Source organism: Cygnus olor, chromosome 1, assembly GCF_009769625.2.
Source record: "Cygnus olor isolate bCygOlo1 chromosome 1, bCygOlo1.pri.v2, whole genome shotgun sequence".
In the NCBI taxonomy this organism is placed as follows: Eukaryota; Metazoa; Chordata; class Aves; order Anseriformes; family Anatidae; genus Cygnus; species Cygnus olor.
This window is the reverse complement of record NC_049169.1, coordinates 64229732-64248927: the sequence shown is the minus strand read 5'-3', so window position 1 is coordinate 64248927 and position 19196 is coordinate 64229732. Positions and strand designations below refer to the sequence as shown.

At 42.7% G+C, this 19196-nt stretch overlaps 1 protein-coding gene across 1 annotated transcript in view; it reads right to left on the bottom strand.

Moving 5' to 3' along the window:
* TMTC1 (transmembrane O-mannosyltransferase targeting cadherins 1) overlaps positions 1-19196 on the bottom strand; it is a 151825-nt gene that overhangs the window by 78157 nt on the left and 54472 nt on the right. The window contains exons 6-8 of the mRNA XM_040545250.1: positions 18336-18417; positions 16910-17013; positions 4452-4641 (exon numbers count right to left, since the gene is read on the bottom strand). Of these exons, the coding sequence (XP_040401184.1) occupies positions 4452-4641; positions 16910-17013; positions 18336-18417 (376 nt within the window). The remainder of the gene's footprint in view (positions 1-4451; positions 4642-16909; positions 17014-18335; positions 18418-19196) is intronic.

Here is a 19196-nt window from a genome sequence, read left to right as displayed (position 1 = left end):
TGGGCCCTTGGGTATGTTAGTGGCCTTAGCCACAGCCATGACTATTTTGTGTTACTGCTGGGACTTTGTGATAAATGTTTTTTAATTTAAGGAGTTGCAGTTGTTTCCTCATTCAGATCCAGGTCTAGAAAACACCACTATGAAAAGACTTTATATGATTTCAGATTTCATCTTTTCTCTTTGCTACTAGATATTTGAAGTACATGGCAATGTATGATGCGTAATTTTTATAAATATCTCAAATATAAACAAAATTGCTTGGCTTAAACCGTGCATAGGAAGGTTAGAAAAACACGTGTTCAGGAAATGGAAAGGAACCTGGAAAATTTAGTTAAGATTCCAAAAAAAACGACCTTGACCCTGGCTTCCACCCCACTCCAAGAAAAAAGACTGGTATGTACTTGCTTAGCCCTATCAACTTTGGGAGTGTACTGCTCTTTCCTGTACCTGACAGTTGAAATACTAGTTCACAGAACTTAGCTGCCCCATAAGATCGGGTGTGTGTCTGCACAGCACCTTCAGAGATATGGGCTGATTCAGGGGTGGTCATGTGTGGGGCTAGGAGCTGATGATCCTTGTGGGTCCCTTGGATATATTCTGTGATTCTCAGAATATTCTGTGATTCTGTGACAGATTATTTCTTTGGCCTCGCAACTGGCTTGCTGGGAAACTAGAGCAAGTTGGTGGCTCAGCCATTTCACTGACACCTTTGTAATCAACCTAGTCACAAAGGTGAAAAACACACCGAGTCCATTCCTTGTAGCTGAGGCTGGTTTTGAAAATGAACCATAATCAAAACTCATCTTCGTTTTCCAACTATTATTATATCTCCGGGATGCAAGCCCTTGCTACAGTGTCCCCTGCCCTTGTCATATTCCCACTATGCTACCTGAAGCCCAGCCAGACTGGTGAGGAAGTTCACAACAAAGAACTGAGCAGAACCTAGGATGTCAAAATCCACTGATGACTCTTGGCACCTTGGCTAAAACAGAGAGACCAATTTGCAGAGAATGCTGGGCATCTGCATGGCAAAAAATCAAGTCTCAAAAGGTTTCAGAGATGCTTAACAATGGACTGCAACTTTTCCACATTAGTCACTATGAAAAAATCTTGGCCAGAGATGACAGCGAGGTCCTTTACTCCCACAGCAGAGACTGTGGGAAGTGTGACAAGGAGCAGGCCTTTTCTTTACTCCTGTCAGGTCTCCTGAAGACAGTCATTAATTGTCGCCTGTGATAGGAATGAGAGGATGGTTGTGCATTTAAACTTGTTGCAGAGCAACAAGTCTTCCTTGGGAGCTGCTCACAGGGAAGCTCTTTCCACCCTCAAGCCTCCACCTTGCCAACAAGCAAGAGGGATTAGCACTATCCACATGAAACAACACAGTGAATAAAAATTACATGCAAGGCATTAATAAAGAAATTTTTAAAGCAACTTCCTCATTACATAAGGAGATCAACAGTGAAAACACAGGAGGAGGAGGAGCTAGGTTTCTCACTCCAAACAATAACAAACTGGATAGCTCCCTTCCGTTTCTGCATTTTTTTCAACATAAAAACTCTGTCCAATTTACTAACAGACATGCTTCAAGCAAAGCACTTTTGGGTAGAAATCTTGCATGGTTTCTTCCCCTTCTGAGGTATAACAACATTCACAAAATGAAATGGAACAAGAAAGCTTCATGCTTTCCTTTATCAGCATCACACTTACATGCCAAAAGCGTTATTACCCTAATCATGAAAGTCAACAACAAATTAGCCCTGTTTAAAATTCAGTGGCAACACAGGCAGAAATCCAATATATGCATTCTCTAATTACATTCCATGTAATATATTCTGCGAGTCTCCAGTGAGCTTGTTTTGTGGATACACGCACCACCTCTTGCCACTGGAAATCAGTGTTCATAGCACGAGTGTCTTCAGTTTTGCCAAAATAACTTCTAGCATTTCCATCCTCCATGCCACAGAAAGAAAGTATTAATGCCGATGAGAAAGAATGAGTTTTTGTCCTTTCTTACCCATGCACACCTACACACTCGAAGAAAAGGCACACAAACTATTTGCCTGTTCACTGTAAAACCATTCCTTAGAAAACAGCAAGCTATTACTTCCAGGTTAGACTTTTCAATGAAAAAGGAGAGAAAATGGCTGCTAAGACAGTTCAATATGTTTGCTTCGAACAGAAACCAGGACTTCTTATAGTTTATGAAATGTGAAAAATCAGTGATGCTACCTACCAACTACAACACAGTGAGAAGTAGTGCCAGGGGCTTGACAGACGGAAACTCTTGGGGGTATCGATGTCATATTAAAAGCCACTGCTGTTGCATTTTGAAAGAAGCTTTTGTAAGAGCCTAATATAATGAATTGTGCCTGCAGTTCAAGTGTCCTGAACTTCCCTCTTCTCTCTGTGGATGACATTCCTGAGAGTATCCAAAACCAACAGGGCTGTGTTTTGTTTTTTTTCCAGGAAAAGTGTCTCTTCCTGCTTAGTACATCGTAATTAACTTCATAACACCTAATGGCAATATCCTAATTGGATTGTTTTGTGTGTTGCTAAAAATAAAACAGAAAATAGCTTCAGAAAATTATATTTTCTGAAAATCAGAATATTTCAGCTACTTGTAATTATACCTAAGGATGGGAGAAGCATGTCCAAGTTGACTTTCAGCAACCATTACCAGGGTCCATGTTCACAGTGGGTTTGCTGGGAATTTGAAACTGATTAGAGCACTTTTTGAGAATATGCGATTATTCTAGTTTTACTCACATTAAACATGAAAGTGAATCACTTTGGATTTAATTCATTCAGTGTTTGGGGTTTTCAAGAGCAAACATAAGGGAATCTACACAATGAATTTCAAGACATCCAACAAGTGAATGTCTGGAAAGTGAAATTCACTTTGCTTAAAGCAACATTAGCGGTGGTTAAGAGTAAAACTGTGAACTTATCTTCACAAAAAAAAAATAGAAGTTTCAAATCAAACAGTGGCATTCTTAAATCCAGACTGAATTGTTTTGCCTTAAAAAAAAAAAGCACAGGAGCAAAAAAAAAAAAAGCTGTGAAATCTAGGTATTTAATGCACAGAGTGTTTTTGAAATACTTTGTTTTCCATTTTCACAGAAGACACACAATTTAGTTACCCAAAGGAATTCTTCTGGATTATCATTTTACCCACATTAATGTAACACAAAATGTCTTTGGATAATCCCGAAAGATTTTCTCCCAGCAAACCAATGACATTAATTTTGTACACAGTACCAATTCTGACAATAGGAGACGAAATAAAAAGCAACTGAAACTTCAAAGAATGTGGAATAAGGTTTTTCAGAAGTGTTCAGTACTGGGGTAATGAGAATTTTCTCATTAACTTCCCTGGGAACAGGATTAGGTCTAATACAAACATTTCTGGGTATCTCTAACAGTGAGTAATGAAAGCAGGAGGAATATAAGATGATATAAAACCTGCAGGTGGAACTAGTGAATACCTAACAGGGTATTTTCCCATATTTCCCATACAGCACCTGTCAATGCATAATCTAAATTAATGACACTGCAGCCTCAATCTGTTTGGTTCGTTTTCTCTCAGGAGCACAGAGAAGACTAGTAGGGTAGACCGAAGTATATATATGACCTGCATGGCTTAGCGTAACATAGGTATTAAAAACCTGTCACTCCTCTACTACGTCTTTGAGTGAGTTGTACATTTACATTTAAGGAGGATAAATTTTGTACTATTTCAAAAATGATTACATACACCTTTCCTAAAGAAACTTCCACAACACAACTGCACAAGGAATAGTTTGCTACTCCATGTAACCTACAAAGACACCCTTCCATGTCAGTCCATATCTGTTCTCTTGCCCCTCACAAGCCTGGTATACCCCCACTTTCATTTCTGCAATAACAGTGGATCTGAAATGCTGAAACATGAAGCTTGGATTACCAACTAGATTATTTATGCTAAATAACATTTTCCAGATCATTTCAAACTTCCTGCATTCCCTTACTTCTCATCAAGATGCATCCAACATTTAGGTTTTACAGGCATAGTAAAGGTACAGCTACAATAATTGATTTCTTTTTCAAAGGGCTCTGCAGATGACGGTCCCCAGTCCTGTTTGAGTCAAGTGGCAAAGAGCCTACTGTCTATGGGGAAGGCTGAGACTACTCTCCCCAGCTTCAGCAGGTTTGGATCATTAACAGTAATCAAAGGCAGGGCTCTGGGCCAAGTTTTGCCCTCAAATCAAACCAATTAGAGACTGAGATATTCAGCTAAAGGGGCGTTTTCATGTGTTAAACTTGCCTGCTTTAGTTATGTGGTGGTGTGTTTTTTCATCTCAATCCAATTTATTTGGGAGGAAAATTTGTGCTTAGTGACCACTTCATCTAAAGATTAGGAAACAAAAGATTTTAAACAAAATGCTGTATTGTATCTTTTTCTGTGTTACCTTGAATGCAGCAATGCAGTGTAGGCTGAGTAACACCAGCACCACGACCAGCAAGACTGTGGCCAAGTTCCTCACATCCCAGACAGACTCGACCAGAGGGATACTGCCAACCTGCCAGTCATAGCACAGGGTAATCGGTGCCAGCAGAAGCCACGCATTGAAGGCCAGAAGGTAGGAGTAAGTTAGAAACCTGCAAAAGAAAACAGGTAATGTAATACAGGGCATGGCTGCCAACACCATGAAACATTTTCCTTATACCAAAACAGAGCTGAGTTCACACAGACTGAGACTTTGGCATTTACCACTTACTAGACAGAAGGAGGAAAAAAATAGCTATGCATACACAGGTAACCTTATACCTCTCTGCCAATAAAGACATGCTAATGTGGTGAGGGACTGGGGGGACTGGAAGGTGGGCACAACTTCAACAGGCCATTTAAAAAAATAGCATAAGATCAATAACATTTGTGTGTTTTCCATGCATCAGCCTTCAAAAAACTTCACGTATCTTCATATTGCACTCAAATGTTGTACTTTGTATTGACTGGCTACCAGCTTCAACTACAAAGGAATAATAACTAAGCAGGTACATAGGTGTATCCATCTGTTGCACAGCACATTGCATCACTCCTGCAATTCCAAATATCCTTTTACCTGGGCTTAACTTCCAATTTAGGATTCCACCTATGTGCACAACACTGAGCATTTAAAGTCAGACCTCTCCTTCTCTCTTTGCATCCTGGCACAGAGAGAAAAGAGAGCAAAGGAGGCACAGGGTGTTTATCCCCATATCCCATTAGAGTTTATCAGGACTGGTGAAAACCACAAAAGTGAGGTAGAAGTAGGGAGCCTTTTAAATTGTTGTAATCTTCATTAATTGGTATTCTCTATAGAGAGGAAAATAATGGAGAATGGAAATGGGGAACACACTGCCCTATGGGAAGTATGCAGGTCTTTCAGAGGTCTGAGCAAGAACAGCATGGGTGCAACCTGGTTAAAGAAAAATAAATAAATAATAAAACATCCCCTCTCCCCCCAGCCTTTTTCTTTTTGGCACCTACTTGCCCAAAAAAGCCTCTCCCTCAAACCACATTTACAGAAGTTCAAATACCTTTGAGGCTGGAGATTATTCCAGCAATCATGAAGTCTACCAAGCAGAACTGCAAGAGCCTTTGAATAGACAAACCCTTCCTTCGTTTGAAAAGGGAAAAGTCCACATTGTACACAGCACAAAAAAAAAGGCACATACGAAATAAAAGAAAAAACAAAAGAAAGATAGAATATTTTATCCTGCATAGGATTTCTTCCATCAGAGCCGCCTGCTTTAGCTGTTGTTATCACACCCAGTTGCCATGGTACCTTAGCAAGTTTATTAAAATGATAACAAAGGATCCCCAAGAGATGTAGAGCCAGAGAATTGCTTCACTTGCCACTTCAAAACCTGCCCCTTTGGGGTCAAAACGCAGCCTTTACAACAACAGTTACAGCATTATAATATATTTGTGGCAGAAGAGGTAAGATATTGAGGCTAAATATGACTTCAGGCGGGCAGGATGGAATTTCCCAGATGGGTGCTGGGCCAAGACCTGGGGATGAAACAGGCCTACATTTTTGTGAAAACATTTTCAAATAACCACAAACAGTTAGGATATCAGTTTTCTTCTCATCCAAAAAACCAAACATCTCCAGCTGCACAGCAACTCAAAAGCTGGGAAGGTTAAATGGCTAGAATAATGTTTCATTGTAAACAGTGGAAAAGGCACATTCCCATTTCCCCCCCAAATCATTCTCATTTCACAATTCTGATGGAAAGTGATATATTCCCATATCTTTAAGGGTTTCAACCACTTGGCACATTTCTCTTCCCTTCCGCCATTTTCCTCCCTGAAGTAGTAAACAGGGAAAAAAGTGAGAGAAAATGCATTTTCTCACTTAACAGCAACAGTGATTAAAAGGCCAGTTTCTATTTAAGAAAGCATCCCTCAAAAAAAGCAATATAATTCTACCCAAATTCTTCAAATTTTGATTGTTTGCTATTTCTGAAGAAACAAAAAAGTCTTTTTTTAATTAACAAGCCAATCTCTTCTGGCCTGCGTTACTGAGAAACCCAGCAACACAAAACCTGGTGCAGCTTGCTCACACCAGGGTGCTCGCAGTGAAGTTATACGCGGTGCTCCCACACCTCTGCTCAGCTGGAAAACAGCAGAGCTGTGCATCGCTCTTAATACAGCGACAGCTCGGAAAAGGTTGCCAGTATCTATTTACAGCTACTTAAAAGCCAAACCGAGACCCATTCCTAGCTTTAAACTAAAATGCATATCCATTTATACCAATCTGAATAACGTCACGGCATATAATATTGTTACAAGTGTGTATTTTAGGATTTTCAGAAGCACTGAGTTAGGTTTGTACTTCAACCAAGTTTTTGGAATAATTGTCCTTCCAAGCCCTGCATGTTACCGTTCTCAATAAGCACCAAAACATCCATGGAAGTTGTTTAACGAACCACAACACACTGCAAACCTTCTCCTGCTTACACAGACCAGGCTTTTAGACAGTGAGGTGGATTGAAAACTGGCTGAACAGCCAGACCCGGAGGGTAGCGGGCAGCCGTGGGGAGTCGACTTGGAGGCCAGTAATGAGCTGAGTACCCCAGGGGTCAGTACTGGCTCCAGTCTTAACATCTTCATTAACGATATGGACAATGCAGACCCTCATTAAATTTGCTGCTGACACAAAACTGAGGGGACTGGCTGACTCACCAGAGAGCCGTGCGGACATCCGGAGGGACCCTGACAGGCTGGAGAGGTGGGCTGGCCAGGATCTCATCAAGTCCAACAAGGAGCAGTGCAGAGTACTGCCCCTGGGGAGGAATAGCCCCAGGAACCAGGACGTGTTGGAGACAGCCCAGCTGGAGAGCAGCTTGGCAGAAAAGGGCCTGGGGGTCCTGGTGGACACCAACTGAACATGAGCTGGCAACGTGCTATTGCTGCCCAGAAAGCTAATGACATTCTTGGCTGCATTAGGTGAAGTACTGGCAGCAGGTCAAGAGAGGTGACCCTTCCTCTCTGCTCAACATTGGTGAAGCTGCACCTTGGGCGCTACGTCCAGTTCTGGGCCCCCCAGTACAAGAGAGACATGGACATACCGGGAAGAGTACAGTGAAGGGCCACCAAGATGAGAGGAGACAGGAGCACCTCTCCTGTGAGATGCTCAGCCTGTTCAGCCTGGAGAAGAGCAGGCTCAGGGGCAATCTCACCAATGTCTACAAATACCTGAAGAGAAGGTGCAAAGAGGATGGAGCCAGGCTCTTTTCAGTGGTGGCCGGTGCCAGAACAAGAGGCAGTGGGCACAAACTGGAGCACAGGAGGCTCCCTCTGAACACCAGGCAGCCCTTCTGTGCTGTGCGGGTGGCGGAGAGCTGGCACAGGTTGTCTAGAGAGGCTGTGGAGTCTCCTCCTTGGAGACCTTCAAAAGCCACCTGGACGCAGTCCTGGGCAACCTGCTCTGGGTGGCCCTGCTGGAGCAGGGGCTTGGACCAGATGGACCCTGAGGTCTCTTCCAACCTCAACCATTCTGTGATTCTAGGCAGGAAAAAAAGACAAGATATTTTGGATCTGTGCAAGCTGCAGCATTTCAGCTAAAGACAGACTAGACACTTTTCTGCATCTTCCCTAATAAGACATGAACTGATAAATCGTTGTGCAGCACGGAAGAAATAAGCAGTTTGCTGCCGTAACAAATTGAGTCAGTTTAACAAATTTTAAAAGGAATTAAGGGTAGCCGGATTAGAGTATGTTAAAGCATTTCTGATGGAAGGTTAGGTCACACTGCTGTGGGAGATGAGAGGACAGACTCTGAGACGTGCACTGACCAGGAGAGGTTTATAAATAAGTCTCCTTTTCTCTGTGCTTACAGGGTTTTCACCTTCTTCAAAAGCCATGTGCACAGCTCACTGCCAGAGGCAGCTCCCAAAGGAGATGGACAACTGCTCTGTTCCATTATGGCAATAATTAGCATCCTAAATACACTCTGCCAAGAGCGGTGAACTATTTCAAAGCCTGTGACAGTCACTGCTATCTTTGCACAGTCAACTGGTTCACATCTCCAGAAGTTGTTCTAGAGAATCCTTGGCCGGGTCTCTCATTGCCAGGCCTGAACTCTCCCTGAACTTGCACGTGCCAAAAGCAGACACAGAAAGCAAGTCCCAGGAGGCTGCTGTCTGACTTTAGCAGGACTTTTTAAGCTGCAAGAAAGTCTCAAGTGAGCTCTGATCCAAGTAAAAGTTTGGATATGCTTTCAGCTTTGGCAAACTGTCCTAGAATGAGATTGATGGCTGTACAAAATAAAGCAGTAGAAACTATCGCTATTCTAGGTCCTAGTAACAGAAAAATAACAAGATGTTAATAATAGATAGTGACAACTCCGTGCTGCTTTTACTTATGGATCTCAAAAGCACGTGATAGTTTTCCGTATCTGTGTGGCTCTTGTATCACAACACTAAGGAGAAAGCTGGATGCCCGAGAAACGTTTGAAGAACATTCTCTCCAAAGCTGACATGGCAAGGAGATAATTTGCAAATTCTGAGTACTTGAAGATTCGTGGAACGATTCCAGGAGCTAATTATGTTTCAGAGGCCTACCTGCAAATGGCAACAAAAGTATTTTCTTTTAATTAGTTGACTAAGTGAATTACATTTTAAATTAATGATCTTCTCTATATTGCCGTTCATGTCTCTTGGAATTCCAGGGGAGAAAAATCCCTGCCTATAACATCTCCCTCTCATCAGCTAATCTCAGACAAGGCAGAGTATTACTAGTGATGTGATTGGAAGAATCTGCCTCTTAATTGGCAACCAGTTTTCTCCCAGGCTGGTTAACAACATTGGCATTACAGCAGAGTCATTTTTTATTTGCAAACTGAACCTGGAAATCCAAGTTTCAGCAGGTGTCAAGTGTTTCTTTTCCCTTCTCATAATCTCTGGCACATTCAGAAAAACAAAACTTCTGTAGGTAGCAGGTGTTGTCATAGCAATCCAGTTTGTTTAGTTTTAAATTTTTTAGTATAAGTGTACCGTTGCATGCCTTATTTAAGATAAATACAGGATGACTCACATCTAGAACCCATTGCAGAAAACAACTATCTCACCTGATTGCTTCTACTGCAAAAAAATGAAAATAAAGGGTGCTACTTAAAGCCATAAACAATACAACATAAAAATACTTCAGGGATTGTCTGTTACCCTTTGCTGTAATAGAGACTAAAGAGCTTGGAAAAGCTCTAGTCTCAGCTCTGCCAAACCCAGACGATCTGAGCACATGAAGATTGTGAAACTAGCTTAAAATATATATATATATAGTTATAGAAATTTATGAGGAGTTTCATTTGCTATCTGATTTTGGAGCTTTTTAAGTTTTTTTCCCCAGTTCCCAGGGAATGATTATAGATTTCTTTTTAAAACTGAGGGATCACAAGACTCAAACCGTGCCCTACCAAGGCTGCATGGAAAAGTGTGGGCCAGTGAAACTATTTGTTCTAGGTGCACACAGTGGTGCAACCTACAGCCTGTCCACTTCTGGGACGACGCATCACATCCCTGACAAATAACAGGGGTCCACCTTTCCCCCACAAAACCAGTGGGGTATACACCCACCAATGTAAGGCTTTACTGCACTAAGGATTTTAGTAAGGCAAGGGCAAAAAATATTCTCCTGCTTGGGAAAAAGATGGACCTATCTAGAAGATGGGTACTAGAAATGCACTAAACTGGTACTTTGGAAAAGAAGGGAGTTGTATGTAAAAGGGTGGGGGGTCTCAGAAGCAGGAAGAAGACTGTTGTCTTTTAGAAATCCCTGATGATGTTAATGGTCTTCTCTGAAGGCAGCCTGCCTGTTGCCAGGTACTCAGGGAGCTTTCACTTCATGTAATGGTGAGAAGAATACCTTTATTAGGGAAAAGAGCTTCTCACTTGCATTAACAGCTGAAGTGACTTTAGCTCCAGGCTCTCTTCATCCACTAGGAAGCCCTAAAGCCAAATGTGCTTGATGAGCCACTTCACAACAATGTCCTCCCAGGACACCTGTGGCTGCAATTATAACCAGGTGGTGTTATTTAAAGGTGTTGTCTTAAAATTGTATGTATTTGTGCTTTCCCTGGGGAGCTGCCAGTTAAATCATACCTTCCCACATGAGTTTATTTTACTGATCTGTACATTGTCAGCCTAAACATTTTCTTTTCATAGCCTTAGAAGAAAAATATCATGCTGTGTCTATCCAGCACATCCTGTGACAGTGGAGTGAGAATACACAAAGAGAGAGACTAATTCCAATTTAACATCCAAATCCAAACATCAGCTAGACAGAAAATACTCAGAATGGGGAAAGTGCTTGTGCAGACCCTTTCATCAAAACTTTCACATCTAGGGGAAAAGAGCTGTCAGTAGTAGAGGACAGGAGCAGAGGAGTACCAAAAGACTGCTGCAGCCTGATGGAGAGCAAGGTAACTCCCTGGAAGGTGGGCTGGCATGCAGCAGGGGCACAGGGGGGCACTGCCGGAAGAGCTCTGATCTGGTGAATGGCTCTAGCGGTTGTTTCAGCTCTGTGGCTAAGAATCTAAAATACGTCAAATTCTTCAAGAGGGAAGACTTTCGAAGAGCCTGTGCATATTCTGTGAAACCCAAGCCTGCTGTCAGACTCGCAATACTGGAAAACCTGGTACTGATCTCGTACTTTTCTTCCTCTCCACAGGCCTGTGTGCTGTGAGAGAAGCATGCCCTGTGATCAAACACTGTGCTCAGCTCAGCTCACCCCCAGCCACCCCTCGCCCGGAGCTTCCCGGCCTGCTCCCGAAAAGGCCCACTGAGGCAGCAGGGATGGAAGGTCCCCTGGGCAGCAGGTGAGATGGCCAGTTGCTGATCCTCAGGAAATTAAAAACCCAGAGGTTATAAAAGTCGCTGTGATAACACTTCTGGAAATGGTTGTTGTACACCAGAGCATCACCTACCCCTACCCTACGCAGGCAGGAGTGAAAGGGCCACCCAGAGCACACTGCTTTGCCTCAGAGGCTGTGGTGTAGCCTTCATTCATGAACATGTTTTGAAGAACAAAATGCACTGCCTACAGGGGTTGATGGCCTCTGCTTCAGCTGCACCCTGCCACTCCAAACACCAGCTTTCAGCAGGGAAGGCTTGTGGTGGAACCAGCATGTCAGCAAGTGCCACGGCCCACCAAAAATGCCTCTTCAGCTGACTTCCAGAAAAACACTACCTACACCTGTATTTGTTCATTAAACCAAGAAAACTTAACTAGGAGATGCTCAAATCTTTCATGTGACTCTTGGAAAGCAGGTTCCTCCATGAACATAATGGTACTGTAGGTTGGCCTTTGCTCTGTAGTGTCATCTTCCTAACAGGCTCCCCCCACACACACCCTCCTAGCATAATAACAATAACAACAACAACATTTTACATTTACAATATCGACTGCCTGGCCCTGGGTGGACCTGATAGCAATTCTGACAGACATTGCTGTTTTCCTTTTTGTACAGATGTGGGCCCCAATTCTGGGTGCCCACAGAGAGATAGCACATAGGGCTGAAGAAGTTAAACACCTTTGGGCACACAGAAGAAAGTCCTGACTAAACAGGCAGACCTTTTCCACTCAGGAAGCACATCCAAACCTGGCTAATTAAAGGCTGATATATTGCAGGGGTCCATTTTAATGCCAACTCCCCGCCTAAGGTCAGTGCAAATCGCATACCAGAGGAGTCACTACACTTTATTGCCTTGGTAGAAGTGGCTGGCGCAGAGACCCACATCTCCAGCACAGGTCTGCCACGTGCTTCTCTGCAATTCATCCCCTTGGATGTTGCAACCACGATGATTAAATGCATTGCTCCAAAAACAGTCACAAATCCATATGAAAAGGCGTATGTGCCATTTCTTACAATCTATAGATAAAAATTTTTATAAGCATTTCTTCAGCTTTCTGCAGGGCTGAATTCTCATTTACCTGACTGAAACACCAAAGAAAAGCAGAAAGTCAGCTTACAGAGAGAACAGTTCAACCAGAGGACAATGTCATCAAGGCAGAAATGTGTTAGCTATTTAATGCAACAACACAAAGCGGACTGCTTCATGACCAGAGTGATCAGCCAAGGGACAACACGAGGCTGATGCCAGAAGAAGTTAATATAACTTGACATACAAAGATGCAGTTACAAAGAAATACATTTTCTTAGTTTGCAATTACTGGCAGGATTTAATGTTTCACACACCTTAAGGCATGCTGTACAATGGGCTTTTTTCCTTGTCTTACCACGGTGTTAGTAACACAGTCTGTTTATTCGGAGGCCTCCTACTTCTTTCCCCTCAAGAATGGGGGAATAAAGAAATGTTGTGCAAAACATCTGAAGCGTGACAGCTCACCAGTCAACACCCTGCTAATACCCTAGCTGCACTTCAGCACACTGTTTGCACAAAGCTGGGTAGCTCCAAACCTTTCTAATTGCTTTCTTCCTCAACTTGCATCTAATTCAAGCAATAATTTTGTAACAGAGGTTTGGGATTGTTTTTTGTATCACAACAGCTTTCCCATTGCAGATATTGGGATGCCACAAGTCGCAGTGACTGGAAATCTGTATTCTCTAGGATAGGTCACTGGAGAAGCTACTTATTTTCTGTAGCAGACAAGATTGTATGGACAGGCTTTAATGGCAGTGCTTAGGAACAGTGGGATTCCCAATACTTTCATTTCTGCCTCAGCTGAGAGAGGGAGCAATGGACAGATTTCTTCTCATATCACCCTTGCCAAGCAACACACTGGAGCAAACATGGCTTTCATTTATCTCACTGGAAGTTTTAAGGTATTTGGGAATATTAGAAAATCCAGCACCTTTCAGGGATGGAAGTATTCATTTTCTGACTTGCAAAGAGTTTATTTGAATCCCCATTCATGTGTACTTGTAAAGACTGTAATTCAGTGAACATACTGAACAGTGTTTTTTTTAAGATTGAAAAACTGTCACTATTTCACAATGTTTCTTCTTCCAAATAGTTGATCAATCCTCTGTCTACATTCGTATAGTCTCTGTCAACATCATCCAAGATTGGATACAGGTTAAACACTACATATGGTCATGTTCTAGGGCCAAACCGCGCCACACAAAAAGTGTGTCCAGACCAAAACCCTCTATCCAGCAGTGACCAAAAATTAATGCCTAGTAAAGCATGTAAGAAAAGGATAAGATGGTACTTTTTTTCCCAGTTTCTAGCTAACAGATTAGATGTGGTTTCTGCGTATTTAGTAGCCTGGATATCTTTTTTGTTTGTTTTCTTGTTTTGTTTTTATTTATTTTTTTTAAAGACCAAAAAACCCTCTTTGATCCTGCATAAACTTTAAGCACACACACAACATTCTACAGAACAAGCTCCCCAGATCAGTTATCTGTTGCAAGCCACATCCTTGGCTTGTTTTGAACCTGTTATCCTCTTAGATTTTTTTCATATACTTTAATTTCTGTATGCTCCCCTCCTCTACACAATCACAGATATAGAGACCTCCTTCATAGCCTCGGTCATCTAATTTACATTACAAGCATTGTATGGGCTGAAAAAATCTGAACTCATTAGCAAACACTTTTTCAAACCCAACCATAACTCACATCTACCCCTACTCTTTGCCACTCTCTAATAATCCTTGACAGCTTTGGGACAAACCATACCCTTACAGCCCAACAGCTAATGCAGAAACCTTGCAAGAGTTAATAACACTCATTGGGGTTCATCCTATGCCAGGCAAGACCCCAACTCCAGATCTAACCTCATATATTTCACAACAACTGCCACACATTTCCAAACTATTGTGGTTTTTTATTCCATTTGTTGTCATCAGCCTTCTTCCTAGCCCTAGAGACTTGGCAAAGTCTTAACATAACTTTCAGTCCTGCTGAAAACCATAACATTTACCCTGGCAAGGCATGCACAGTAACCACATTTCCAGCTCAGTGCAACTGAAGACTTGTGCTTGCAAGCAGAAACCCCCATTTGTGCTGTCTGATTGTCAGAGTTACAACTCCTCTGCTGCCTGAGCCACTAACCCTTATTTCAGCTGTACTTCAGGCATTAGCAGCCACCTCAACACTGGCCTTGCTTTTGGCTTCATGGGCTTTGTCCTTTTATCAAGTAACATTCTTGGTCTCCAGTCACAGGTGGACTTGAAGCCAATTGGCCTCATACTATATACCTCAATTACCACGCTCCATCCAGCCTCAGAGCTGCTGCAAATCTCTATACCAAACCTAACTCCCCTACCCTTGCAACTCACCCCAAACTGCAAATAACATCCTGGCCTTACATTCAGTGCTATGAGCTAATTACTGCCTTCAAAGCCTCACTAAATCTTCTCAAACCAGTTTCCCATATCCTGTTGCTGCTGGTGTCCACAACTGAGGATCACGCACTGCTCAGCAGCTTCTGCAAGGCTGGACCATAACAAAAAAAACTCTCTTATGTGACAGGACACCCACCAGCCAGGCAAGTGACCACGCATACTAACACCTACCTGGATCTTGAATATCCTCAAGCATTGATGCCCTAGACCCTAAGCTAATGTCACCCCTAACACCAGGGCCAGCAAGTTTTACCACCTCCAAATCCACTCTCAAGCATTTTACTGTTCTAACAACACCTCTTATTTCTACCCTGTTGAAATATGAGGCATTAAAGGCAATCTTTTCTCTTCAGCTTCCTTCTTTCCTGCACCTAAGCTGAATGCCAGGGATGGGTTTTCTGGATGGAAGATACAGGTTCCTAGGTAAGTTGGCTAAAGTGAGGGTTAGGATCAAGCTCAGCAGACATGGAAGAGCCAGGCTAACTGCAGGGCTTTAGAATCCCTCCAGAGAAACAATAATAGTTTTCACTTGGAAGGGTTTCTGTAGTGACTTTTCATAATGTTTGGAGCAGACAGGTTGCTGGACTGCAGGTGAGGCCAGGGCTGCTGCTGGGGCCAGTGCAGAGGTCAGCCAGCAGCACTCTCACTTGTCCTGCACAAGGCTGTTAATAAAAACAGTTGCTGTTTCATACTCCAAGAAGCCTAGCTTTGGGGTTTAAAAACCTTCCCCATTGTATGATATACAGAGAAAAACACACGAAAGACATTTGCAGCACAAAATAAGTAATTGAAATCAGCCCAGGATCAGTTAGGACTTGATGACCCCCTTCTTAGCATAAACATATCAAAAAGGGACAGCAGCAAAACCTTCACACTGTGCAGCACAGAGTCTGGTATTAATGACTCTGCCAGAAATGCTGTGAACAGATCAGAGCTTTCCAAATCAGACAACTTCCTTCCTGGAAGCACTTTTAGCCTTGATGGTAATAGGAGCTGTTGTCACATTATCATAAAGGTCTCCCAAATGAGATCCAGCCTGACTCTGAAGCAGATGTTGAATAAGAATTTCTTGATCTTAACCTGTGTCTCAGCTGCAATTCTGCTGCTGGAATTAGGAGCCAACGAAGCCAGAAAATGACAGAAAAGGACCATTCCTGTTTCATTTAAGACACCAGGAATTTCCTCCAGAAGCCTCCAAAGAGTCTTTCCCCAGTTTAGTAGCAAACCACAACAATCAGTTATGCACGTGGCCCTGTCTTAAGAGGAAGCCAACTTCCCAACACTTTCTTGGAGCACTGGTCTGGCTAGGTCTGGGGGGGAAGAGCTAAATAGCAGCAGCTACCGCCCTGCAGGTCAGGTCCAGCAGAGACAGAGGGATGTGGCATCAGCCCACCTAACCACATAGCAGGTCCCTGGCAAGGAAAAAAAATCATTTTGTGTCAAGTTTAAGTATTTATGTATCTTTAGAAAAAAAAAAAAAGTGGTGATAAAATAACAGAATACAAACCTGTTAACACAAATTTCAAGTTCATTGTTTTTATTACACATGGCAGCCCATCCTATGCTCAGCCACGACTGTGCACCAGTAGGGCAGTACCATACGCCACCAGGATCCCGCCTTCCACCTTCACAGTCCTGATCAGTCACCCGTATTTCACCAACACACGCAGTCATCCCCTTTTACACAAACTGCAGCTGAAGCTAAAACGCTAAATGCTTGCATCCCATACCTCAGGAGGAGACAGTTTTAACATTTAGGCCTCAATCACTGGGCTTTCCAGTCCCATGCTCAGTCAACTAAACTATACGCTTGGGGCTTTGCATAAAAATAAATCGAGAATTTTCAGTAAGAAAGGATGTAACATAACTCTACAGGAACTGGAGCACGCTTTGGGGTTCAAATAACACTGATTGTTTTCTATTCTAAACAGAGCAATAAGGAGAAGTAATTAAGTTAAGACAACAAAACAAGCCTTCTCATTTACCATCTGTAAAACATTTTAGTGCAAGGAAAAAAATAATGCCATGACAACAGTTTTGAAAACTTTTGTTTGATTAGTGGTGTTGTACCTTGTCAGCAGATAGGGTGAGAATGAAGCTGGATTGTCCTGTTCTGAAAACATTGGCATGGATCCTCCCATTATCCAGAGGCGGAAATACAAAACGAGAATCACCTTCAAAGAAGAACATCCAGGTTAGTAATGTGCTGCTAAGAGGAACTAAAGCCACTGCCAAATATTTTTTTGATAGCTCTCTTGGCTCTGTGCTGTGCTCAGAAAAGGGTCAGCTCAGCTGTTTAGGCAAAAATCAATTTTGACAGCCCATGCAGGTGGCAAAATTCAACTCCGAGGCCTTTGTGTTTACCTTTCCAAGCATCTGAAGCCCATAGGCAGGGGAAGAGTCCGTTTCAAGGGCTTACACAGGCAGGGTGCAAGTCTTCTCTGCTCAGGGCAGACAAGCCTACCCTGGCTTCCTAGGCCCAAGCAATCCCTAGCCCCACTGCACCCCTTTCCATCCCACCAGCCACCACCTCCATGCACACCACAGGCTTGCTGTGGTGCAGAGCCCTGGGGAACAAGAACTTGCGTAGTAAGGCAAGAACACTAATCTTCCGGACATCAGCTAGAGGACTATGAATATACAAGTGACAAACGTGTCAGCTCTCAGCACAGACAGCACGCTGTGTTGTCCTCCCCGTTTCACCTGTAGCGTTACTCAGGGGAACCTGCACAGCGCAGCTACCCACAACAAAAGCAGGATTTCGAAGGACAAATCCATCACCCTGTTGTGGCTCAGACTGTGGAGTTTAGCCACTGACCTCTAACTAAATACAGAGGGAAATACAGGGCTCACGTCTTAAAAGCTATTATTATTCACTCATGCTGGCACAGGTCTAAGGACAAGCTCCATCGATGTTTCTCATGCTGTGTAATCCTAATTTCTGGAAGGACTTCTGTGGGCTGGCAGCTCACCACCTTTCTGGGAACCACTTGTCACTGCAGGATAAGCAAGGGGATTTGGCACCTTGAGGAGCACGGGGATGGGGAGTTGCACACCCAGCAGACCCAGCGTTGTGGTGGTGGTTTTCTCCCCAACAACATGTCAAGTGCTGCTTGCACACCAAGCACCAGGAATTTGCAAGCAGAGCTGTTCTTGCGACTCTGCACAAGCCCTACGGTGAAACTAACAGCATGCCATTGAGAAGTCAGGATTTGCCAGTCAGCCCAGTGCCATAGGTTCCCCCTGTATTTAGGGCAGCAAATGCCTGCAGATGGTTACACCGTTGTAATGGCAACCACTACAAATTAAAAGAAAGTTTGACCCAAAATCATAGAGCCTTGTTTCTGCCCAGCTGAAATTTTCTAGACTATTTTCCAAGACTAACTTTGCATTAACATCCATCATCTCAGCTTTCTGACTCTTTTGATGTCCTACCTCGTAACGCTCATTCTCATTACACACACAGAAATACATAGCCAAGCCCATTCATACTTACATAGCTTATTACCAGGGCAGCTCTCTTCAAAAACGGCCTTGCAGTATACAAGAAATTCTGGTTGTTATTTGCAGTCAGGTAGCTGAAACATAAGGAAATGTAGTTTTGAAATACTTTCAAACGATAGCTCATTTTTCAAACTAGAAAAAAGCTGGGCAATCATTTAACCACCCTCAACTACCTTGCTATAATAATCACACCCCTTCTATACTTCAAAGCCTTTTCCAGGTGAAAATTTCACCTGTAAAACAGAGACCACTTGACATAATAATAATAAGACATTGCAGTTTCCCCCACAAAACCTGATTTTTATTTTTTTATTTTTTAATTATCAGTTAACTCCTTAATCCTCAGGAAAACCCATTTGTCTCACTAAGCTTGCTGTGCTCAGTCTCCCAGAAGAATACACTGAGGCACATTTTTAAAAGGTCAACCAAACACATTCAATTTCAGGCCATGACTGAAATGCAAAAATGCCTTGTTCCCAGCTCGCTACTCAGTCCCTAGAGATGGGAAGAACTGTCTAGTACAACTGAACTTACTTTAAGTACTTTTTTTAAAAGTGTATTCTGCACACTTGTTCCATTACAAGTCTACTGACAAGGTGTTATAATAATTAACTGCACAGAGACAAACACACAGGTGGCTTATTGTTATGGGAGTGCTCATGAAAACCTTCCTTCTTCTCAATGAATAAAATTAAACTGTACCTGGAGCCAAAGCTACACATTTATTTTAACACAGGGTAGAAGCACTTGCCCAATTCCAAGGAGTGTTCTTAATATAACAAATGGTGGCATCCCTATGACATTAATTCAATGTTTATTCCATTTCTATGGGACTTGATAGAGTTTTTGTCAC